Source organism: Hyperolius riggenbachi, chromosome 5 (genome assembly GCF_040937935.1).
Source record: "Hyperolius riggenbachi isolate aHypRig1 chromosome 5, aHypRig1.pri, whole genome shotgun sequence".
In the NCBI taxonomy this organism is placed as follows: Eukaryota; Metazoa; Chordata; class Amphibia; order Anura; family Hyperoliidae; genus Hyperolius; species Hyperolius riggenbachi.
The window spans coordinates 371,229,108-371,250,739 of NC_090650.1; the positions used below are offsets into that span (position 1 = coordinate 371,229,108).

At 46.2% G+C, this 21,632-nt stretch overlaps 1 protein-coding gene across 5 annotated transcripts in view; it reads right to left on the minus strand.

The window, feature by feature from the left end:
- SNX16 (sorting nexin 16) overlaps window positions 1–21,632 on the minus strand; it is an 81,227-nt gene that overhangs the window by 39,473 nt on the left and 20,122 nt on the right. For all 5 annotated transcript variants that reach the window (XM_068237566.1, XM_068237563.1, XM_068237567.1 and 2 more), the window contains exons 3-4: window positions 16,135–16,221; window positions 7,293–7,441 (exon numbers count right to left, since the gene is read on the minus strand). In XM_068237566.1, the coding sequence (XP_068093667.1) occupies window positions 7,293–7,441; window positions 16,135–16,221 (236 nt within the window). The remainder of the gene's footprint in view (window positions 1–7,292; window positions 7,442–16,134; window positions 16,222–21,632) is intronic.

Sequence of the window (21,632 nt, forward strand, 5' to 3'; positions counted from 1 at the left end):
AAAAAATAAAATCTTCTATGAACTCATCATACACCTAACAGAATACCTTAGGGTGTCTTCTTTCTAAAATGGGGTCACTTGTGGGGTTCCTATACTGCCCTGGCATTTTACAGGCCCAAAACTGTGAGTAGTCTGGAAACCAAATTTCTCAAAATGACTGTTCAGGGGTATAAGCATCTGCAAATTTTGATGACAGGTGGTCTATGAGGGGGCAAATTTTGTGGAACCGGTCATAAGCAGGGTGGCCTCTTAGATGACAGGTTGTATTGGGCCTGATCTGATGGATAGGAGTGCTAGGGGGGTGACAGGAGGTGATTGATGGGTGTCTCAGGGGGCGGTTAGAGGGGAAAATAGATGCAATCAATGCACTGGGGAGGTGATCGGAAGGGGGTCTGAGGGGGATCTGAGGGTTTGGCCGAGTGATCAGGAGCCCACACGGGGCAAATTAGGGCCTGATCTGATGGGTAGGTGTGCTAGGGGGTGACAGGAGGTGATTGATGGGTGTCTCAAGGTGTGATTAGAGGGGGGAAATAGATGCAAGCAATGCACTAGCGAGGTGATCAGGGCTGGGGTCTGAGGGTGATTGGGTGCCCGCAAGGGGCAGATTAGGGTCTAATCTGATGGGTAACAGTGACAGGTGGTGATAGGGGGTGATTGATGGGTAATTAGTGGGTGTTTAGAGGAGAGAAGAGATGTAAACACTGCACTTGGGCAGAGCCAGTCCCCGGCGGCTGATCGCGTCACGAATGACGCGATCGCCGCATAGCCACTCCCGCAGCCGCCCCCGCCGATGGGCGTATTGCGGTCGTTTGGGCCCGGACTTTGCCGCCGCCCATCGGCTGGGGGCGGTCCTTAAGTGGTTAAAGAACAACCATTAAAAAAAATAAATAAAAAAAATCCTCCTCTGGGGGATACTTACCTGGGGAGGGCTAAGCCTCGGATCCCAATGAGGCTTACTTGTCCTCTGTAGCCTGGGGGAATCCAGTGCCGACTCCCCCAAAACTTCCTTGCCAAGCTGATACAATCGGGCTTGGCTATTTCCGCCTGCGCTGAATTGCGGTAGGTAAATATTTATTTAGCCGCTGTCCGGGGGTCGCAGCGCTGGATCGCCGGGATGGAGGACAATGGGGGAGGCTTCTCCCTCTTAAAGGGACACTTAAGTCAAACAAAAAAAATGAGTTTTACTCACCTAGGGCTTCCAATAGCCCCCTGCAGCTCTCCGGTGCCCTCGCCGTCTCCCTCCGATCCTCCTGGTTCCGCCGGCAACCACTTCCTGTTTCGGTGACAGGAGCTGACAGGCTGGGGACGCGAGTGATTCTTCGCGTTCCCAGACACATTAGCACCCTCTATGCTGCTATATGGTATATGATATATGCTATAGCAGCATAGATGGCGCTATAGTGGCCAGGAACGCGAAGACTCACTCGCGTCCCCAGCCTGTCAGCTCCTGTCACCGAAACAGGAAGTGGCTGCCGGCAGGGCCAGGAGGATCGGAGGGACACGGTGAGGGCACCGGACAGCTGCAGGGGGCTATTGGAAGCCCCAGGTGAGTAAAACTTATTTTTTTTGTTTGACTTAAGTGTCCCTTTAAGGCAAGTATCTCCCAGAGGTTTTTTTTTTGTTACAGGTTTTCTTTAAAGAAAAACATTTGTTTGTTACAGCTGATACAAATCCTGCTATAAATCTGCAGTGTATCTACTTCCTGCTTTCATGGAAGCAGACATAGGGTTAACATCCTGTGTTTACAAATTAGCTGCTCTGCGGAGGCAGCCAGCTGACACAGCTAAAAGATCAAATTACACTGATTAGTCACAGATGAGGGGGAATTCAACAGGCTAAACTCTTGAAATACATACAGGGTGCATTTCTCTCAGTTTTCCTTCTGTCCTGTGCAAGAGTTCAGGTCCACTTTAAAAGGGGTTCTTTGGTGGTGTTAAAAAAAAAAAAAAAAAAACACGACACTTACCCGGGGCTTTTATCGGCCCCAATCCTCCGCTACCCGTCACTTGTCCCGGTCTAATTAGACTGCGGCTCCGCGTGCTAGACTGCGGCTCCGCGTGCTAGACTGCGGCTCCGCGTGCTAGACTGCGGCTCCGCGTGCTAGACTGCGGCTCCGCGTGCTAGACTGCGGCTCCGCGTGCTAGACTGCGGCTCCGCGTGCTAGACTGCGGCTCCGCGTGCTAGACTGCGGCTCCGCGTGCTAGACTGCGGCTCCGCGTGCTAGACTGCGGCTCCGCGTGCTAGACTGCGGCTCCGCGTGCTAGACTGCGGCTCCGCGTGCTAGACTGCGGCTCCGCGTGCTAGACTGCGGCTCCGCGTGCTAGACTGCGGCTCCGCGTGCTAGACTGCGGCTCCGCGTGCTAGACTGCGGCTCCGCGTGCTAGACTGCGGCTCCGCGTGCTAGACTGCGGCTCCGCGTGCTAGACTGCGGCTCCGCGTGCTAGACTGCGGCTCGGCGTGCTAGACTGCGGCTCCGCGTGCTAGACTGCGGCTCCGCGTGCTAGACTGCGGCTCCGCGTGCTAGACTGCGGCTCCGCGTGCTAGACTGCGGCTAGACTGCGGCTCCGCGTGCTAGACTGCGGCTCCGCGTGCTAGACTGCGGCTCCGCGTGCTAGACTGCGGCTCCGCGTGCTAGACTGCGGCTCCGCGTGCTAGACTGCGGCTCCGCGTGCTAGACTGCGGCTCCGCGTGCTAGACTGCGGCTCCGCGTGCTAGACTGCGGCTCCGCGTGCTAGACTGCGGCTCCGCGTGCTAGACTGCGGCTCCGCGTGCTAGACTGCGGCTCTGCGTGCTAGACTGTGGCTGCGAGCGAGCACACGCTGCCGCAGTCTAGTTAGACACGTAATTAGACCGGAAATCGGCAGCTGGGAACGAAGAATCGTAGAACGACAGTGCGGGGCATGTCAGCTGCAGGGGGTCGAGAGAAGCTCCGGGTAAAGCTGGCCACTAACGGTCCAATTTCTAGCGAAAAATCGTTCACTACACCATCAGCTAACCAATCATTGCTTCCTATCTATCACGACCACCAAGAAAATCCAAATTTTCGTTCGACGAAAATTCATTCGGGCGACATTTTTTTCTCGTTCATAATCGATTGTGTCCACCAATGGAGATAATTTACAACCAATCCGATCAGAATTTCTGATCGCTCAAACGATTTTTCGTCAGAAATTGGACCGTTAGTGGCCAGCTTAAGTGTCGGTTTTTGTTTTTTTAACACCACCAAGAACCCCTTTAAGCTTGGTTCACATGTAAAAAGGTGTTCAGTCCTGTTAGTTTTTGCCTGTTGCCCGTTTTGTATGTGTTTACTCATAAAAGATGTACATTTGCAGCCCAGTCAGATAAAACTGATTTTAACTTACTGCTTGCTGAAACAGTTACATAGTGTAAGTGGACCTGAATTCTTGCACAGCACAGAAGGAAAACAGAGAGGAATGCACCCTGTGTGTTTTTAGAGAGAACAGCCTGTCTAATTTCCCCTTATCTTCAAGTAATCACAAGTGTAATTCTTTCTCTCAGCTGTATCAACCTAGAAGTTTGTCAGTCTCTGCAGACACAGCTAATATGTAAACATAGGACCCTTTGTCTGCTTCCATCAAAGCAGGAAGTAGACACACTGCAGATTTATTGCAAGAGTTCTGTAAGCTGTAACAATTGTTTTGCTGCAACGGTAGTACAGTAAATAAATAGACAACTCTCCATTTAGTGTAAAAAAACAAACCAAAAAAATGCAGTATTGTTGTGTCTAAAATTTGCATTTAGTTGTCTAAGCCCTGAAAAAAAAAAAGATTGTGGTAAAGGCTCTAGGTGTAAGGGTACACACACCAGATGGATGTTGCCCCACCGGGATAAGGAACCGATTCCTTAGGCAACATCGAGGGCCGAGCCTGCAAGCTAACAACGCGTTCTGTTGCAATGAAGGGGGTGGAGAGCCGACGGAGCAGTGCAGATGTGACGTCATGCAGCGGGTGATCCTCCTGGCCAATCGCCAGAAGGGCTGCTGTTTACATGCCAGATTATCAGCCCCTAAGCCAACTCTGATCTAGTGTGTCTGCAGGCCTTATATACTCTGCAAGACCAACTTGGCTGCTTGTAGCTCAGAGGGTGTATATGGTAGGGAGAATGTAAAATACATCCCTTACAGTATACACGCAAGCCTCATACATACACTGGAGAGGGTGCCATCTCAGCAGAGATTCTAACACATATAAAAGTGTTGCATGACATCCACCCGGGAACAAGAACAGACAAGTACATTGTAAAGACACCTTCCTGGGTCTTGTTCCTGCTTTCTGCTCTCCACCTTTACAAAATACAACACTAGTCAGCAGAGAGCTGAACAGCAAGTAACTAACCCATTAGAGCACAGTGCATATTTCGTTACAATTTAAAGAGACACTGAAGCGAAATAATTTTTCCTTATTTTACCTTATCATTCGCTTCAGTGCTCTCATGACAAGTAAACCGCCGTGTCCCCGCTGCAAAACGAGGGCTGCAGAGCCCCCAAATCCATCTGCAAATAGATTTTGCTGCTCTGAGAGGCAGAGCTATGAGCTGTAGCTCTGCCTCTCTTGCCGTCAATCGCTGTGTGGCTCTCCGCCTCTCCACGCCCCTCTCTATAAAGGAAGAGTGAGAGGGGCGGGGAGAGGCAGCGATCCACCGCGATTGACATCAGGAGGGGCAGAGCTAAAGCTGAAAGCTCTACCTCTTCCAGGAAATGCCGGCTGGATTGCCCCCCGGGGACTTGGGGGCTCTACAGCCCTCGTTTTGCGGCGGAGATGCGGCGGTTTACTTGTCATGAGAGCACTGAAGCGAATTGTAAGGTAAAATGGGCAAAATTCGTCCGCTTCAGTGTCTCTTTAAGATCTGCCTTACTTACCAAAACTATCGGTAATTGGGGGCAAACTCTGCAATTTTACTGTCATGGATTAGTTTACAGTTTAAAGGAAGCATCAAGCAAATTTTCCTGCCCCATGATATACTTACCAGGGGCTTCCTCCAGCCCCTTGAAGCCAATTCCCTCGCAGCATCTCCGCTCGCAGCCCAGGGACCTACTCTACGGTACGTAGAGACAACGTGCAGACAACGTGGACTTGACGCAAGTGCAGTAAGGACGACCTCGAGGTTGGCCTCTGTACCGGCGGGGACCCCGGGGCAGAGGCTGGGAGCAGAGATGTGGGTGTGGGACATGTCGGCTTCAAGGGGCTGGAGGAAGCCCCCGGTAAGTATATCATGGGGCAGGAAAATTTGCTTGATGTTTCCTTTAAAAATACAGATTAGATAGAACAATGAACATCCATGAAATACAGTATTTCTCTAAATTATTAATTATATAGTGCTGACATCTTCCGCAGCGCTGTACAGAGTATATTGTTTCGTCACTTAGCTGTCCCTCAGAGGGGCTCACAATCTAATCCCTACCATAGTCCTATGTCTATGTATGTATTGTGTAGTGTATGTATGTATCGTAGTCTAGGGCCAGTTTAGAGGGAAGTCAACTTATCTGTATATTTTTGGGATGTGGGAAGAAACAGAAGTGCCCAGAGGAAACCCAAGCACACACGGGGAGAACATACAAATTCTGTGCCGATAGTGCCCTAGCTGGAATATGAACCGGGGACCCAGTGCTGCAAAGTGAGAGTGCTAACCACTGCACCGCCGTGCTGCAAAGTGAGAGTGCTAACCACTGCACCGCCGTGCTGCCCCACTGGAGCTAAGAAGATAAACTGAAAGCTCTGCAAAATGTAAAGCAAAACCGAAGTAAGGAAACTGATTTCAGATGTCATGTATACGTATGGATACCGTAGAGCTCTCCCGGTCCTCTGTCCGTCCCGTCGTTCCTGTGCCATCCTCCGTTGAAGTTATTTAACCTGCTAGGTTGAATGCCTCTTCGTTTTCAGCGCTCATCAGGCAGCCATCAAAAGTAAACGCGTTACCGTGTACTTCCAAAGACGTGCGCATCCATACTGTGCACACCTGAGTCTGGGCTCACATCCATACTGTGCACACCTGAGTCTGGGCTCACATCCATACTGTGCACACCTGAGTCTGGGCTCACATCCATACTGTGCACACCTGAGTCTGGGCTCACATCCATACTGTGCACACCTGAGTCTGGGCTCACATCCATACTGTGCACACCTGAGTCTGGGCTCACATCCATACTGTGCACACCTGAGTCTGGGCTCAGATCCATACTGTGCACACCTGAGTCTGGGCTCACAAAGGCCCCCCATCTTCAGAAGCACTAGAGGGTGCAAGTATTTCCAAAAGCTGGCCGAGGAGCACCTAAAACACAGCCGGTCGCGCAGCTTTAACTGGGGACATTGTTTGAATGATGGGAAGAACCGACGACAAGGAAGGCTCTATCATATCCAAAGCCTTCCATCTACATACGTATCCAACCTAAAGATAGATTCCCCACAAAATCAATATGATTTTATTGACATGTTTTCTTAGAAAACAAACAAAACCATGGATTGCTTTTCAGTCTGCAGCTCTTCACTAATCCCCATTGGCCTTAATTCTGGTAGCTATGGGAGGTACATATTTTTTTGTAGGTAAAATACCTCATGCGGTATTTTCCTCTTTTTAGCAATTCTGAAAGACCTTTCTCAATTTCCGAACATGAGGTAAAACATGAGGTAAATGCATAAAGTGAGGTAAAACATGAGGAATTTCAGCGGTAAGCATGCTGTAAATAAATGATAGTCTTTAATTGTCTTCCATAAGTTAGGATAGTCTTTGGAAGATTTTTTTTTTTTTTTTTTTTTGAGGCATCCCTTGCAAAAAAAAATCTAGTAAATATTTGGCATTTTATTTCTACTATTCTTTTCTATTACACAGCCTGAATAGGAACAACACTAAAACAGCTATAGGAACGCCACAAAAAACTGCAAAATGCATACAAATGGACTTTACCTCCAGGTACAGGCAGGTCTTAAAATGGACGGTAAATTATGTGCTAAAATGCCCCCTAATTCCATGAGAATAGTTATTCTCGGTAAATTATCTCATGAATTACCTCATAATTTACCTCATGAGGTAAAACATGACTAAAACATACCAGAATTGCTAAATGTCATTCACTCACATGAGGTCATTTGTTTGATAACCCTACCAGAACTGAGGCCATTTTCTCTGAATCCCGATAACATAAAACAATACTTAGCGTGCTAATCATTCGCTTCACTAAATTGCAGCTTACGCTGAACAGGTGGGAGGAAACCTAATACTGGAGGCAGCTCGGCAACTGTCACTTATCTCCAGGCAATGAGGAAAGATTGTCATACCAGTTTGCGATATCCTTGTGAGCCACCAGGTTCTGTAGAAAGGCCTGCAGGCCCAGCTGTCGTTCCTCCAGAAAATCAAAATCGTAATTGTCCTTAAACCATCGCTTAGGCGGGAGAGCGAGCCGGAAGCCAGGAAACATCTCTTTAAGCTGTGGAGGATTTTAAATACACACATTTAGGTTTTACAGGTTTTACTCAAAGCAGTTTAAAAGCAAACTGCAAAAAAACCAAACATAAAACACACACTAACAAAACAGCAGGAAGTGATAAATCGTACTAAACACAGATGGTTAAAGTGAACCTCCGGACTAAAAATCGACTCAGCAGCACTTAAAAGGCTTGGTGTTTCTTTAACAGTTTCACAGCATCAGAACTTTGTTTCTCTTATACAAGCCTCATTTTTAGCTGCACAGAAGAAAACTGCCCGGGCTTTTTTCCCCTGATGCTGTGCAAAGCATGATGGGATTTCTGATTTTGTTGTTATCGTTCTGCGGTTTTGGTGCAATTTGTTTTTTTTTTACATTTTGAATTTGACATTTGAAGCCTAGCGTGTGCAGTTGGGAGGGGTTATCAGGACACAGGACAGCTGGAACTGTGTCTCCTGCTCCTTGTCACCTCCTTTCAACCAAAAAGATGGCTGCCCCCATGACAAAGATGGCAGCCCCCATGAATCACAAACATTTACCTGTTCTTTTAAAACAGGGTGGGTAAGAGATTATATTACCTATCTATTCTAATTAACATAACTAATGTAACTTAATGACAGTATGTTTGTTTAGGCTGAAGTTCCCCTTTAATGTGATGCTAAGAATTACAACCTGCATACAAGCTGTATGCCACGAGTCATCAGGAAGTGCATTTTGACAGCCCACTTCCAAGCTGCATACAATTTGCATTTAATCTGCATGCAAGAATTTTTAGTATTTCACTGACCATCTTTAGTAATAAAAGCACCCATCATCTGTTTATGGAAGGCGTTGTACACCCAACAAAGCAATACAATCATATCTAGCATTTTAGTAGTACTGATAGGCTGCTCTTCTGCCAGGTACACACCCTTCCATTTTCTGGCAGATGGAAGTGACATTTCCGATCAGCACCCAATCAATAACAGGATTGATTTCCCAATCAATAATGCACAAAAAAAAAAAAAAAAAAAAGGTCCCATTATCGGTTGGACATGTCGGAAATAATCATTGCATGGTGTGTACCAGGCATTAGTTACTTCACAGTAATGTGTCCTGCAACAAAATTATAACAGGATAAGGGCTGGGACCAGTGTTGCCAACTCATCCCTTTAAATACGGACACTTATGAATTATACATGTCTTGTGGCTAGTTAGAGGCAGTTTAGGCACTGATTATGTGTGAGAAGCCCCAGAACCTGTATAACTTAGATGTGTCAGTATTTAAAGGAATGAGTTGGCAACACTGGCTGGGACACACAAAGTAATCTTAAAGGATACATCTGAGGGCATTAAGAATACAAAAATTCCACTTACCTCGGGCTTCCTCCGGCCCCTGCCAGCCGGCCTGTGCCCACACCACAGCTCCGCTCCACAGCTCCAGTGTCTGCTCTGACAAAAAAGGTTGACTGTGCCTGCGTGAGCAGTTCTAAGAGTCGCACTGACGTCATCCGGACTGTACTGCACAGATGCAGTAGTTCTGTGCCTGCGCAGCCCGGATGACGTCAGTGTGACTCAATGAGCCGAACAGTGGAACGCAAGAAGATGGAGAAAGATGCCTCTGCACCGGAGGTGACCGGGAGCCACCGGAGCTGCGGCAAGGGCACCGGTTGGTTGCCAGGGGCTGGAGGAAGCCCGAGGTAAGTGGATTTTTTTCCCTCGGACCTTTCCTTTAATGCCTGGTACACACAATGCTATTTACCCATCAGATAGACGGGTTGAATCTATTATGTCGGCCAATCTGATTTCCGATCAATTTTCCAATCACTTCTATACAAAATGGATCATGATGTGTACCAGGCATTAGTAGCTACAGACCTCCAGCCACAGGAAGCTGAACTCGCCTGGGCTGAGCTGTAACTTTCCATGCAGCTAATCGGATTCAGAAGGCTGATGATTAATTACATGACAGCTCATTAATCACAACAAAAGGTTTCCCTCTGATTGGTTCCTATGCAAACTCAGTACACCGTGTTACCAGTACTGCATGTGAACATATTGTGCATATCACTGGAAGCCAGCATCCAGGCTCTAAAACGATCTACAGAACCCAAACTCAGCTGAGGCTTAGCAGTGTTCTCCCCAGAAATTATTCCCAGCCGGGTGGCATGGAAAAGTAGCCTGGTGGGGAACGACAGGGGAATATGGGGTCGGTGCAACTCTGCTTACAGCATAGGGGATGAGGAAGTGAGCTGACGACAGCCGGGTGCTCACCAAAATTAGCTGGGTGAAGCACCCAGCTAAAAAAAAAAAAAAAAAAAAAAAAAAAAACCTGGAGAGAACACTGCTTAGGTCACACTTATTGTTATTGAAAAGGAACCCGAGGTGAGAGGGTTATGGAGGCTGCTATATTTATTTACTTTTAAAGGGAACCTTAACCCTGGCACCTAAAGAAAGTTTAACTAATCCGGGGCTTCCCCAAGCCCCCTGCAGCCGTCCCAGGCCCTCGCCGCTCGAGTGTCCTTTGGTCCCTGCTGCGTGTTAGTTTTGTTTTCGGCCAACTAGGAGTTGGCCCCCGGCGACGTGTATTCTTCTCCCCCTTTCCGCCATGAAACGCATCCTGCGCAGGTGCAGTACCTCTGCGTCGGACACGCTTGACGGCGGCAAAGAATACGCGTGGCCGGGGCATATTCCCAGTCGTCCGAAAACGAAACTAACGCGCAGCAGGGACCGGAGGACACTCGAGCGGCGAGGGCATGGGACGGCTGCAGGTGGCTTGGGGAAGCCCCGGATAAGTGAAACTTTCTTTAGGTGCCAGGGTTAACGGTCCTTTTAAACAAGCCCTGCAGATCTTTCTGGTCAGTAGTGTCTGAATCACACACCTGATACAAGCATGCAGCAAATCCAGTCAGAAACATCTGATTGGCATGCGTGTTCAGGGTGTAGAGCTAAAAGGATTAGAGGCAGTGAGTTAGCAGGACTGCCAGGCAATGTGCATTGTTAAAAAGGAAGTAAATATGCCAGCGTCCATATATCCCTCTCACCTCAGGCTCCCTTTAATGCCAGGAAACCACTTAGGCCAGTGTTTCTCAAACCTGCCCTCATGATTCTCCAACGGTGCAAGTTTTGCAGGCAACCTCTGCTATGCTTAGGTGGGGTAATAAGTGTCTCATCTACATGAAATCCACCTAGCAGACACTGACTGACCTGTGCATATGTGAGATTGCCTGCAAAATATGCATCGTTGGGGACTCACGAGGACAAGTTTGAGAAACACTGACTAATGGTGTGTACACACTTGAAAAAACATTAATGAAAGATCAAAGCCCAATTTTATCAGACATTCATCTGCAAATCAGATCCACCAGGATGGATCTTCAGATCTGCAGATGATTGTCAGATATGCAGATGAATGTCTGTTAAACAAGGTGTGTATGAGGATCTGCAGATCTCATATACCAACCTTTCTCAACCTTCTTACCTTGGAGGAACCCTACAAATAACTTTTGGATCGCAAGGAACCCTTGCAAAACTGTTTTGGTCTCGAGGAACCCCTGTATTTATTTTTCAGGAGGCATGGTCTTTAAAAGTAGGCAAGGCTGTTAATTTCACTACCTCCTATTACACGGACACTCATTATATAGTGTGCTCATTATTATTATTAACCTCAATTTAGTGCTTTTTACCGTACTCCCCTAATAATGTGCTCTATTATGCTTCCCCCACGATGGGGCAAAATGCCAAGGAACCCCTGCAGAGTCCTCAAGGAACCCTGGGTATGGCTCTCATACTACATGGAAGGGGGTAAAATTGGTCTAATGCTGGGAATACACGGGTCGATCCGGGGGGGGGGGGGGTCGAGCAGCTTGAGCGGACCAGCTGATTATCAGCTGGCCGGATCAGCTGCTCGATACACGGTACAGAAACGTACCGTGTAACCCCAGCATAAGATCTTTCATTAAACTTTCAAGTGTGTACACACCATTAGGCATTTGCAAGGCAGTGAGCAAAGCTACGCACACACGCCAGTTTAAAGCAGACCATGGCAAAAATATAGCATGTATACCGTTACCCCCTATTTGCAGCCTCTCTTCAAAGCCAGCTGTGTTAGCTCAGAGTACATTAAGCTCTAATAAAGCCTTCTTTCAAATAAAAAATCCCAAAGCGGTCACAGGATCTGTGTGGAGATGAGCAGCTCCTGCAGACTCTGCTATAGTGTGTGAAGGAGAGGATCATGGCCTGACCAGAACAAAGAAGTATTTGGATCAGGCCTCAGGGAATGGCAGAAGAAAAGAAGAATTATATTTCAAAAATGTTTAAAGTTAATCAATAAAGCTCTCTGCAGGACTATAGGATCTTTGTGGCATCCTCAATTTTACCCTCCATTTAACCAGTCTTACCATTAGGATTTGTTTCTCTCTCTCCTAACAAACACTATGATATCCTTCATAGATAAGACCAGATTTCATACAATACAGTACAGCATAGCCATCAAAAATTTACAACAAATTGAGGCACTCTCCAGTGATTAAAAAGGAGTACCCAAGATGGATTTTATTAGGGTGGCCATATGATTTCCAAAAAAGAGGACAATCACAACAGCATGTGGGCGTGGTCATGGGTGGGGCCAAATGTACTTTTCACCATATACATGCTGCCACTTGGGAGAAATCCTACAAAAACATGGCCTGACATATCATTGCTATGCTGATGACACCCAGCTATATTTGTCATTCAATCCTGGCGTCACAGACCCTACTCCACAAATAAACGCTTGCTTAACTGAGCTTCAGCAGTGGATAAATAATAAATTGCCTAAAACTTAATGCTGACAAAACTGAGGTTCATGTTATCGAGGGTCAGGGCTCAACAGCAAAGCAGCCCCAGTCTCAACCAACACCGCTAAGGATAGGGAGCTCGGACCTGAACAACTCAGACTGTGTGCGCAGCCTGGGAGTACTGATTGATGGGAAATTAAGCTTCAGGAATCAAATCTCAGCTGTTGTGAGACTTTCCTTCTTTCATCTAAGGAATATTGCAAGGTATAAACACCTACTTCCTTCAGAGGATCTTCCAACCCTAGTTCATGCCTTAGTCACATCAAGGTTAGACTACTGCAATGTCCTCTACACAGGCCTGCATAAGAAAGACCTACGCCGCCTGCAATTAGTACAGAATGCCGCCGCAAGGCTGTTAACGAGCCAACCCCGCCATTGCCACATAACACCTACCTTGTGCTCACTCCACTGGCTACCGATAAAAATGGAGAATTCTGTTTAAGATTGGCTTACTGCCATTCAAATCCTTGCACAATCTGGGCCCTGGATACCTGAAGGAGTTGTTGCAACTGCATCACACCCCCCCCCCACAATCTTAGATCAAAAGGACGTAACACCTTGGTCACCCCCAGAGTTCACCTAAAAACCTTTGGAGACAGAGCCTTTTGTCATGCTGCCCCTACACTTTGGAACTCCCTGCCACACCCAATCAGGACAGCACCCCCCTGGAAGCATTTAAGTCTAAACTGAAAACCTACCTCTTCAGTCTGGCATTCATGAACATCGGACTATCTCCTCTGTAACACACCCCAGCCTGCAACCCTGTATTGATCTGAGACACAACTATGCGCTTTGAGTCCTATGGGAGAAAAGCGCTTTACAAAATGTTATTGTATTGTATTGTATTGTAAGACCTTGGCAGTGTGCTGTCCAACTTCGCGGGCATGGAGGGCCGTTTTTTTTTTCCCAGACCACATTGTGGTGGAGGGCCGGCCGACCACAAAATGCAATCAGATTCGCAGAAGATTTCCCCACAAAATGCAAAAAAAAAAAAAAATCACACAGGCAGGTGACAAATGACAATCATGGTGAGAACTCCAGAGAAGACTGTAAAAACCATGCTAGTTAAGTACAATGATTTAGTATTCTGGCTGAACTGGATGGCTGTACAGTAGGTCTGCTGTTCAACCTAAAACTGTAACTGCTGAGAAAAGACAAGTTAAACATGCTGTACTGAACCTTTTGCCATTCATTTGCCCATACTGAAAGCTGGATAGCTCAGTGATTTAACTGAACACTTTGGGTTAATTTAAGCTAACAAAGGTGTTTGTGATGAAGTGCAGGAAAACCGGAGGCCCTGCCAGTCTCTCACACACGTCAGAAAGCAGCCCTTCTGGAGTCTAGGGACTGTCAAAAACTTTTCAACTTTTTTAACGCCTTATCCACACATGCAGTCATTATCAATGGGGAGAGACCAGAAAGATATTTGCCCACAGACCCTCCAGACAAGCTCTGCATCATGCTGTGTATATTTACAAGCTTGCCTGCCCTCTAATTGCACTTTTATCAGCTAGCCTAGTGTTTCACCTTGCCTTACATCAACAAAGATGAATACACCAGACCAGCCCTAAATCACTGAATGAAAGGCTGCCTGGGGGGGGTAGATTGCCCCCCTTCCCCCTGGCCATTCTGTGCCCTGACTCACACACTGAACAAAGCGGCTCTTCTGCAGCTCTGCTCACTCTGTTCAGCTCTCTTCACCCGGACATTTCAAAAACCCGGGAGGACGGCCCGGACAGGTCGTAAAAAGTGGACCTGTCTGGGCAAAAGAGGACGCCTGGTCAGCCTAGATTTTATATAGGATTGTAGAACACAGAGGCATGTTCTCTGCACAATGACATGCCTCTGTGTCCTTATGGTGCTGCTGCCAGTCCTCGCCAGCTCTGCTGTTCCTCCCAAAACTAGCAACAGGCTAACGACAAGCCGATTGTCGCTAGCCTTCTTTTCCCCCTTCCAGCCATCAATCAACTGAGCCCCCTCCTCCTCCATTGCCTTGCTCCCCCGCCTCCATCACCTCGTTCCCTGCCAGATTCCTCCATTCGGCATTTAAGCCGTGACCCAGGAAGTACTTCCAGGTCGTAACCATCTTCGATTTGCTCCACCAGTGATGGGAGGTTACACTGGCTGCGGAGGATGAGCGGGGCCACAGAGAGCAGTTTGACCCGAGAAGCAGCGCGGAGCAGGTAGTTTTTCTTTTTTCATGTCACCTTGGGCTCTCTAAGAATTGGTTTAAAAAACTCTGTACATTTCCGGTACAGTCAATTTTGCATTGTTTTCTATCGGTTTTACCTGACAAGATTGGAACTGTACATCTTTTGTGTGTGAACACACCCATAGAAAACTGATACAAAAACTGACAGGACAGGGAATGTATACCTTTTATGTGTGAACACAGCTATAGAAACACATACAAACCTGATTCCAACTGTCAAAAACTAACAGGACACTTTGGGCTTGAGTCACTAAGGATAGTGCTGCGTAACAGTACGAGTTAGCAACTGTTATGCGTGCTAGTAAATCAGCAAGCCTTAATACTGGCTCCCTGCATACTACGAGCGCTAGTGGCAGCATAGCATGCGCAATCAGGCACAGTCAGGGGAGAGGGCACTCTGCACATGCTATGCTGCTGTATTGCAGCATAGCGAACGCTAGTAGCTTAAGGTCCGCTCAACCCCTCCTACCCTGAGCCCCTTCGGGTCCAGTCACACTAAAGGACGTGATCCCCATACCCTGATTAGCCCAATAGGCTGTCTGTCAAGTGACAGAGGTAGCGTGCAGGGAGCCAGAATTAAGGCATTCTGATTCACTAGCGCGCATAACACTAGCTAACTTGCAGCATTACGCTGCACTATCCTTAGTGAATCAACTCCTTTCTGTGTGAACCCAGCCTTACTGTGAACATTGGTCATGAAAGGCTGTTCTCAGGATCCAATGTCAGGAGCACAAAGGGCAGTAGTATCTGTTCAGTTGCTGTACTGAAGGGAGTAATGATAAGTTAGCAGTGGCACAATCGATATTACGTCAGGTTCCTAGTGGAATCTGAATATTAAGTGGTACAAGTGGATGACCCAAGAAACGGTTGACATCAGGAGATACTGACAGTTTTCCTGATCTAAAAATAAATATATTCAGGGCCTGAGCCCACTGACGCTTTTAGTTGTCCACTTTTCAGTTACACATAAATGTTACAGATGCTGAAATGCGTACAGAAGCAGACAACTGCATTCGTGGGATCAGGGGCTCAGTGTTAGGGTCTTGCTCACAAAAAATGGGTGGTAAAATCAATTGATCTTCAAGACTTATCACTACCTATCCAAGTATTCATCATTAGTGCTGTGAGATCTGGGTTTGGACAGCATGAGGAGCTTTGAGCAGCATTATCTGGCTTTCCAAATAAGGAAACCCGGATTCAAGCAACACCACTACTCACATGTTCTCTTCCCGATTGTCATACCTGACTGCTAATAACCTGCAGGTACTGGTCTCTGTACAGTTGGCCTTTTTCTGCTTTTCCCCTCACAAAATATTCCATTGTTACATCTAGATAAAGCCATTCTTTATGCACTGCAGTGTTCTAACCAGAATTTTTGTTCCAACAGGGTGCCATGAAAAAGTAGCCAGGTGCGGTGAGATGAGAGAATGCAGGGCCAGTGCTTTTCTGCTCAACTCTGCCTGTAGCAGGTGATCTGATGACAGCCGGGTTCTCACCAAAGCTAGCCGGGCGGAGCACCCGGCTAAAAGAGCCTGGGGAGAACACTGCACTGGTCAATGCACCTATATATGTTAATACCGATACTGCTGTAATGAGCCACTCACTGTTTTGCACGTAAGTAGCCTAATGAAAAATAAAAAATTGTTCACCTCTTCTAAGTTCCTTACCTTGTCATTTAGTCTTGAAAAATCTGTGTACCTCCTGAACACGACCCAACTCTCATCTGGGCTTCTTCTAACCAAAACTTTGTAAACCTGTCAATGTAATAAACAGGCCAAAATTTAAAACAAAAACACACAAACACCAAAGGTATGACATTCTACATATAACCCCAAGCTGCTCAGACAACAATGTGACAGAAAGAAACTCTGGAAGAACCTCAGCTTCTAGTTTAGCATGGTACATATTAAGATTCATGCACATCTACCTAGCTATCCAACTATCTGCCAAACTTGTCTGTTAAGCCCCATTCACACACTCAACAGCATCAACAGGAGTCTTTTATGCAGCACAATTGTCAAACAGGTTCTGTTGTGAAACAAGTTGAAACACTTAAAAATAAGTCAATCCAGCAGTGGGATTGACTTCTTAACAGCTGTTTGAACAATAGCAAAATACTTTTTTTGTTGCTGTTTCACAACAAAAGTTGTGTGGGCTTAAAAGACAAGTTTGGCAGATAGTTTGGCAGATAGTTGGTAGGTGTGTATGAACCTTTAGAGGGAGGCTGGATATTCAGTGCTCTGATCTGACTGGCCTTCAGAGACCACAGCCTGTGGCTGAGCTATGAACAAGAATACCTTGAGCAGAGGAAAGATCAGGTCTCTTTCCCTTTCTGATAAAAGCATTTTCTCTTTCACCACAGCAGAACAGATACTACATCAGAACATGAATCCCCACTCCTGTGTGTATACAGTAATGGGAAAATCTATTTGCCACCACTTGATTTTATTGTACATTTTCACGATGAATGGTTTCTATGCAATATTACAAAGGAAACCCAAGTAAAGAAATAACACATCTCAAAGTTATGAACTCCATCTGCTTAAAGAACAGTTGTGCGACATCTGTAACATGTAAGCAAAATTCAAACAATCCCCTTGAAAACCCAATGGCCTGAATTTAATGTAACTGTTACATTTGGGGATTGGTTACAGATTACCCAGCAAGCTCATGGTGAACCGGAACCCCTAGGAGTGTGTAAGGTCTAAAAAAAAAAATAATAATAATAATAATAATAATAATAATAATAATAAAAGGACAAAAAAAGCCTCCTTACTAAGATGGAGGTCACTTATCCTTGTTTATCTGTAACCGTAAAAAGAAAATAGCAATACTCATCCAATTTGAATAGATCCCATGTTTATCTCTTGGGCTGGAAAAAAAAAATCTGCATCTTCTGCCTCACAAGGGCACAGACTATGGGCTAAGTTGGTCAGGTATCCTCTTTTCCTTCCACTTTGGTACCAGAGCCACTATTGCAAAATCTGAGGCCTCTTGTGGGCATACATTAAGAAAGGGCACAAGGATATTTGGAGCTAGGTGATTCTACCTCTCGCACTAACCTTTCCCTACCTACTACTAAACTCTTACCCTCCCCCTACCCCTAACACTAATCCTAGCCCTAACCCTCCCCCTACCCTATGCCTAACACTAACTGCCCCCTCCTACAGCATTACCTGCTATTGGTTATAAGTCTAGTGTACCACTCGAGCAACAATTAACGTTGCAGTCTATGGTGGCTCCCAAATTACTAGGTGCCACATGGCTGTGGTGGTCAGAAGATTCTGAGAATAAAATGTCCCCAAGCAGGGAGGAGCCTTAGGGTGCATACACGCACAAAGAATGTTGTCAGCAGGCATTGGAGCTCAATGACTCAGGAGACAGTTTATGGTCAAGTGTTGTACAGATGAGTTGCTATAGAGGGGGAGGCACACGGCGGAACAGCTTCCAACAGAAGTGGTAAGGCTGACATCAATGCACTCACCAAGACTATTTGGCTTGCGGAATCTCTTAACGAAACCCCGGGGAGGCTGTACACCCAACTAGATCTGGTCCACAATTCTTTGGGTGATGCTGTCAGAGTACCTATCCCACCGCATCACCCAGACTGATCAGTCATAAATGCTAAAATAATATAAATGTAAGCAACAGCAGTGCAATAAATCTTTTGCAACAAGTATGTTCCAGCAGATTCTTGTTAAACCCATCAATGATCTGTACATCCACTTAGCGTGTTGTACGTAATCACTCAATATTTACCACATGGTCACTTCGCTAGATGATTTGTAGAATACTAATTTGGCAGATCACACTCAGGCTTCAGAAGAATGTCCTTTTGTACACAGAGCCTTAGTAAATCAGGCCCTGTGTGACCATCACGAGAGAGTCTATAAAGGATGTGAAATGTACTAGTCTGGAGAATGTTCTAACGCCTTTCTGTAGCTTTAGGACCAAAACCACAGAGTACCATTATCTCTAAATAGAGAAAACAGAAGAACGGATATATCTTTCTGAGGGTAACTAGCTTGCCAAAATAACTAAGGGTTCAGCGAAAAGTCAACCAGAAACTTAGAGATCATCTCCATACGAACCAAAGAACTGCAGGCCTCAACTAGAGGTCAATGCTCATTCCTCCCCAATTAGCAAGGCCAGTAAAATGAAAACTCTGTTGTACTGGAGATTAACAAGTGCTCCTCATAAGTGCAACTGTTTGGACTACACAGGCTCCACAAAGCCAAAATCAAAGTGACTTTTAAGGACTAAAGCATTGTGTATAACACTGTGCATCATTCCCTCACTGCCCTGCCAGCGGGTCCCCTTAACTTGTACAGGCCATCAGTCACACTGCTAGTGGTGAACTACAATGCTGTAAAAAAAAATAAAGGTAAAAAATAATCTGGAAGCATTTTGACCTGCAGTCCCTTTCTACTGTATGTATGGGGTCGAGCAGTACATCAACGTCACTCCCCACCTTCCATCACATTGCCACAATACACTGACAAAGCTCCCTGTCACTTGACACACTGGAGGGATTCGGGTGTTTGTGGCTGTAACAGCCATGCCTCCCCTCCCGTGACAAAGGGAAATGGCCAGTGGTGAGAGCAGGGCTGTAGAGTCGGATAGAAAAATCATCCAAATTTGACTCCTCAGTTTATGAAACCTCCTGACTCCAGGGACCCAAAAACTGCTCCAACTCCTTGACTCCCGACTCCACAGCCCTGGGTGAGAGCTCAACAACCCCTACCAGAGGTCACTATGGGAAGCTGGGATGCTGTGATAACGTGATGGCGTACCTCTACAGTAGAGACTGACCTGGTTAAAAGTCTTAGGAGACCGAGTAAATCTAAATTCAGACGTAAGAGGCTGACATCAGAAGAATGCTAGCGAAAATGCAATGATGGCATATACACGAGAGCTGGACGTTGTTTTATCTGTAACAAGCTTGGTGGACACTACTTGCAGCATTCCCAGTTTGACCCAAATCCCACACAATGGTTTTCAATGAACGATTAAACCACTCTCAGAAATATGCACTCTGGGATATGCACTCCCGCTGTCCACTCTGAACCTTTCAAAAGATAACACTTCTGCTAGGGATTATGGGAAGTACGGTAATAGTTCCCTTGTAATACATGGACTTAGCCGTACACCTACTCCCAATGCAAGGAAGGAATGTGTTCTGCACTGTGCTGGAATCAAGTCATTTAACTGTTAGGGACATTAGATTATATACTATTCCTCTTTCCATTATATTAAGCGGATTGATTCTGCACATTCTTCTCTAATTAGATATAAAAGTGTGCAGGCCTTTAACTCAAGATTAAAGCACACCTGACCTAAGGTAAAGCTACCTAAGCTAAGAACAAATGTATGTTTATGTTTGATCCAAATACCTGTGTATTGTCCATTCCTCTCTTTGCTCCCTCCAGTCCAGTAATCAATGCTTGAAAAATTTTGGTTAAAGTCAAAATGTGCAGACAGGAAGAGGCAGGCTTTCTGGGATATTGCCATTCACTCCCCTTAAAAAGAAGGTGATGGGAGGGAACATTGCAGCAAGCCTGTCTCTTATGCTGGGGATACACGGTACGTTTCTGTATCGTGTGTCGACCAGCTGATCTGGCCAGCTGATAATATTCAGCTGGCCTGATCAAGCCGCTCGACTCCCGGCCGCTCGATCCCCGCCGGCGGACAATGGCAGGGAAAAGAGCGCTGGTAAGGAAGCGCCGGCGGGGACGAACGGTAATCGATCCGCGCGGACGAGCAGGTCGATCCGGCGGCTAATCGGCCGCCAGATTGACCCGTGCATTTCCTGCATTACAGTCTGAAAATGTTACTTTAGCCAAAAAGTCAAATTATTCGAGGAGTGATTATGGGAAACGTGGATTGGGATTGGGGGTGGAGATGACAAGGAGAACAATAGACAATGCACAGAGGTATGTGAATGCAGCATGCCCATACCTCTGTGCTTACCTCAGAAAGCATTGCCTTTGGTCAGGTGTACTATAAAATCACTTCAAGCATATTTCCGCAGTGTGGTCCATCCTGGAAAGCACCTAGGATGGCTCTGTGAATGTTCAGCCAGGTACAATCATCTTACTGGTCAGGTGAACCACAAGCAAACAATAACCAGCCTGTTCCGCTGGCCGTGTTCTGCTTCCTGATAGCTCTGTATTTAGGCTCACAAGTTAAAAGCAAACATACAATTATAAAAAGACATTCAAAAAATGCACTTTAAAGGATGAAAAGAAGGGGGAAGTAGATAATAAAGCAATGTGTTCCTGAAACAAGAATACAGCAAACTATTCACAACTGGTAACCTAGCAACTCTATAAAAACTTTTGATCATGAAGTCATATGAAGTGCATTTACTTGCAAGGCTTTCCTTTAAGCTCAACCATTGTCAAGTACAAAAAAAAAACCCCACTTTATTAACATTTAAAAAAGTGAAGCATACTCTAAAAGAATTCCAGGCAGGACTCTGTGGAGCTCTGTTGCAGGAAAGGACTGCAGCAGATACTTGTGGAGGACTATGGGTACATCTAGTTTCTCATCCCCCCCCCCCCCCCCCCGTAAATACATGGTTGAGTGACCTGGAGAAAGGAGGCAGTGACCGCACCACAAGGGATTATGGTATACGTGCAAATGGTCCACTGGGTGTGGAGGCTCACATGACTAAAACTTGAAGATCCATATTAAATATGAGAAGTATTTCACTTCTATCCTTTCTGGCAATGACTAACAAGACCAAATGCTACCTTCTATAGTGATGCTTACCTCCATTCTACGTCCAGTGGAATGTCAAATAAACCCTTTTAATGTACCTGACTGAGAACCTGACACTACCCACTTCCTGTGTCTCAGATTGTCATTACTACAGGCTGAAATATTCTCAGAGATTTAGTCTGTGCCTGTCAATGGAATTTGAACAGCAGCATGAGTCTATCAACTGTGGCTGACCAACTGATCAGGTGACTTTTCTCAAAGCTACAGCAGAGAGCAGCATCACAAGCAGGGCTGTGGAGTCGGAGTCAAGGAATCTGAGTTATTTTTGTGTACCTGGAGTTGGGGATTTCATAAAATGAGGACTCGGAGTAGGATGATTTTTGTACTGATTCCACAGCTCTGGTCACAAGTCACATGACTGAACTAGTTGCAATATTTCAGG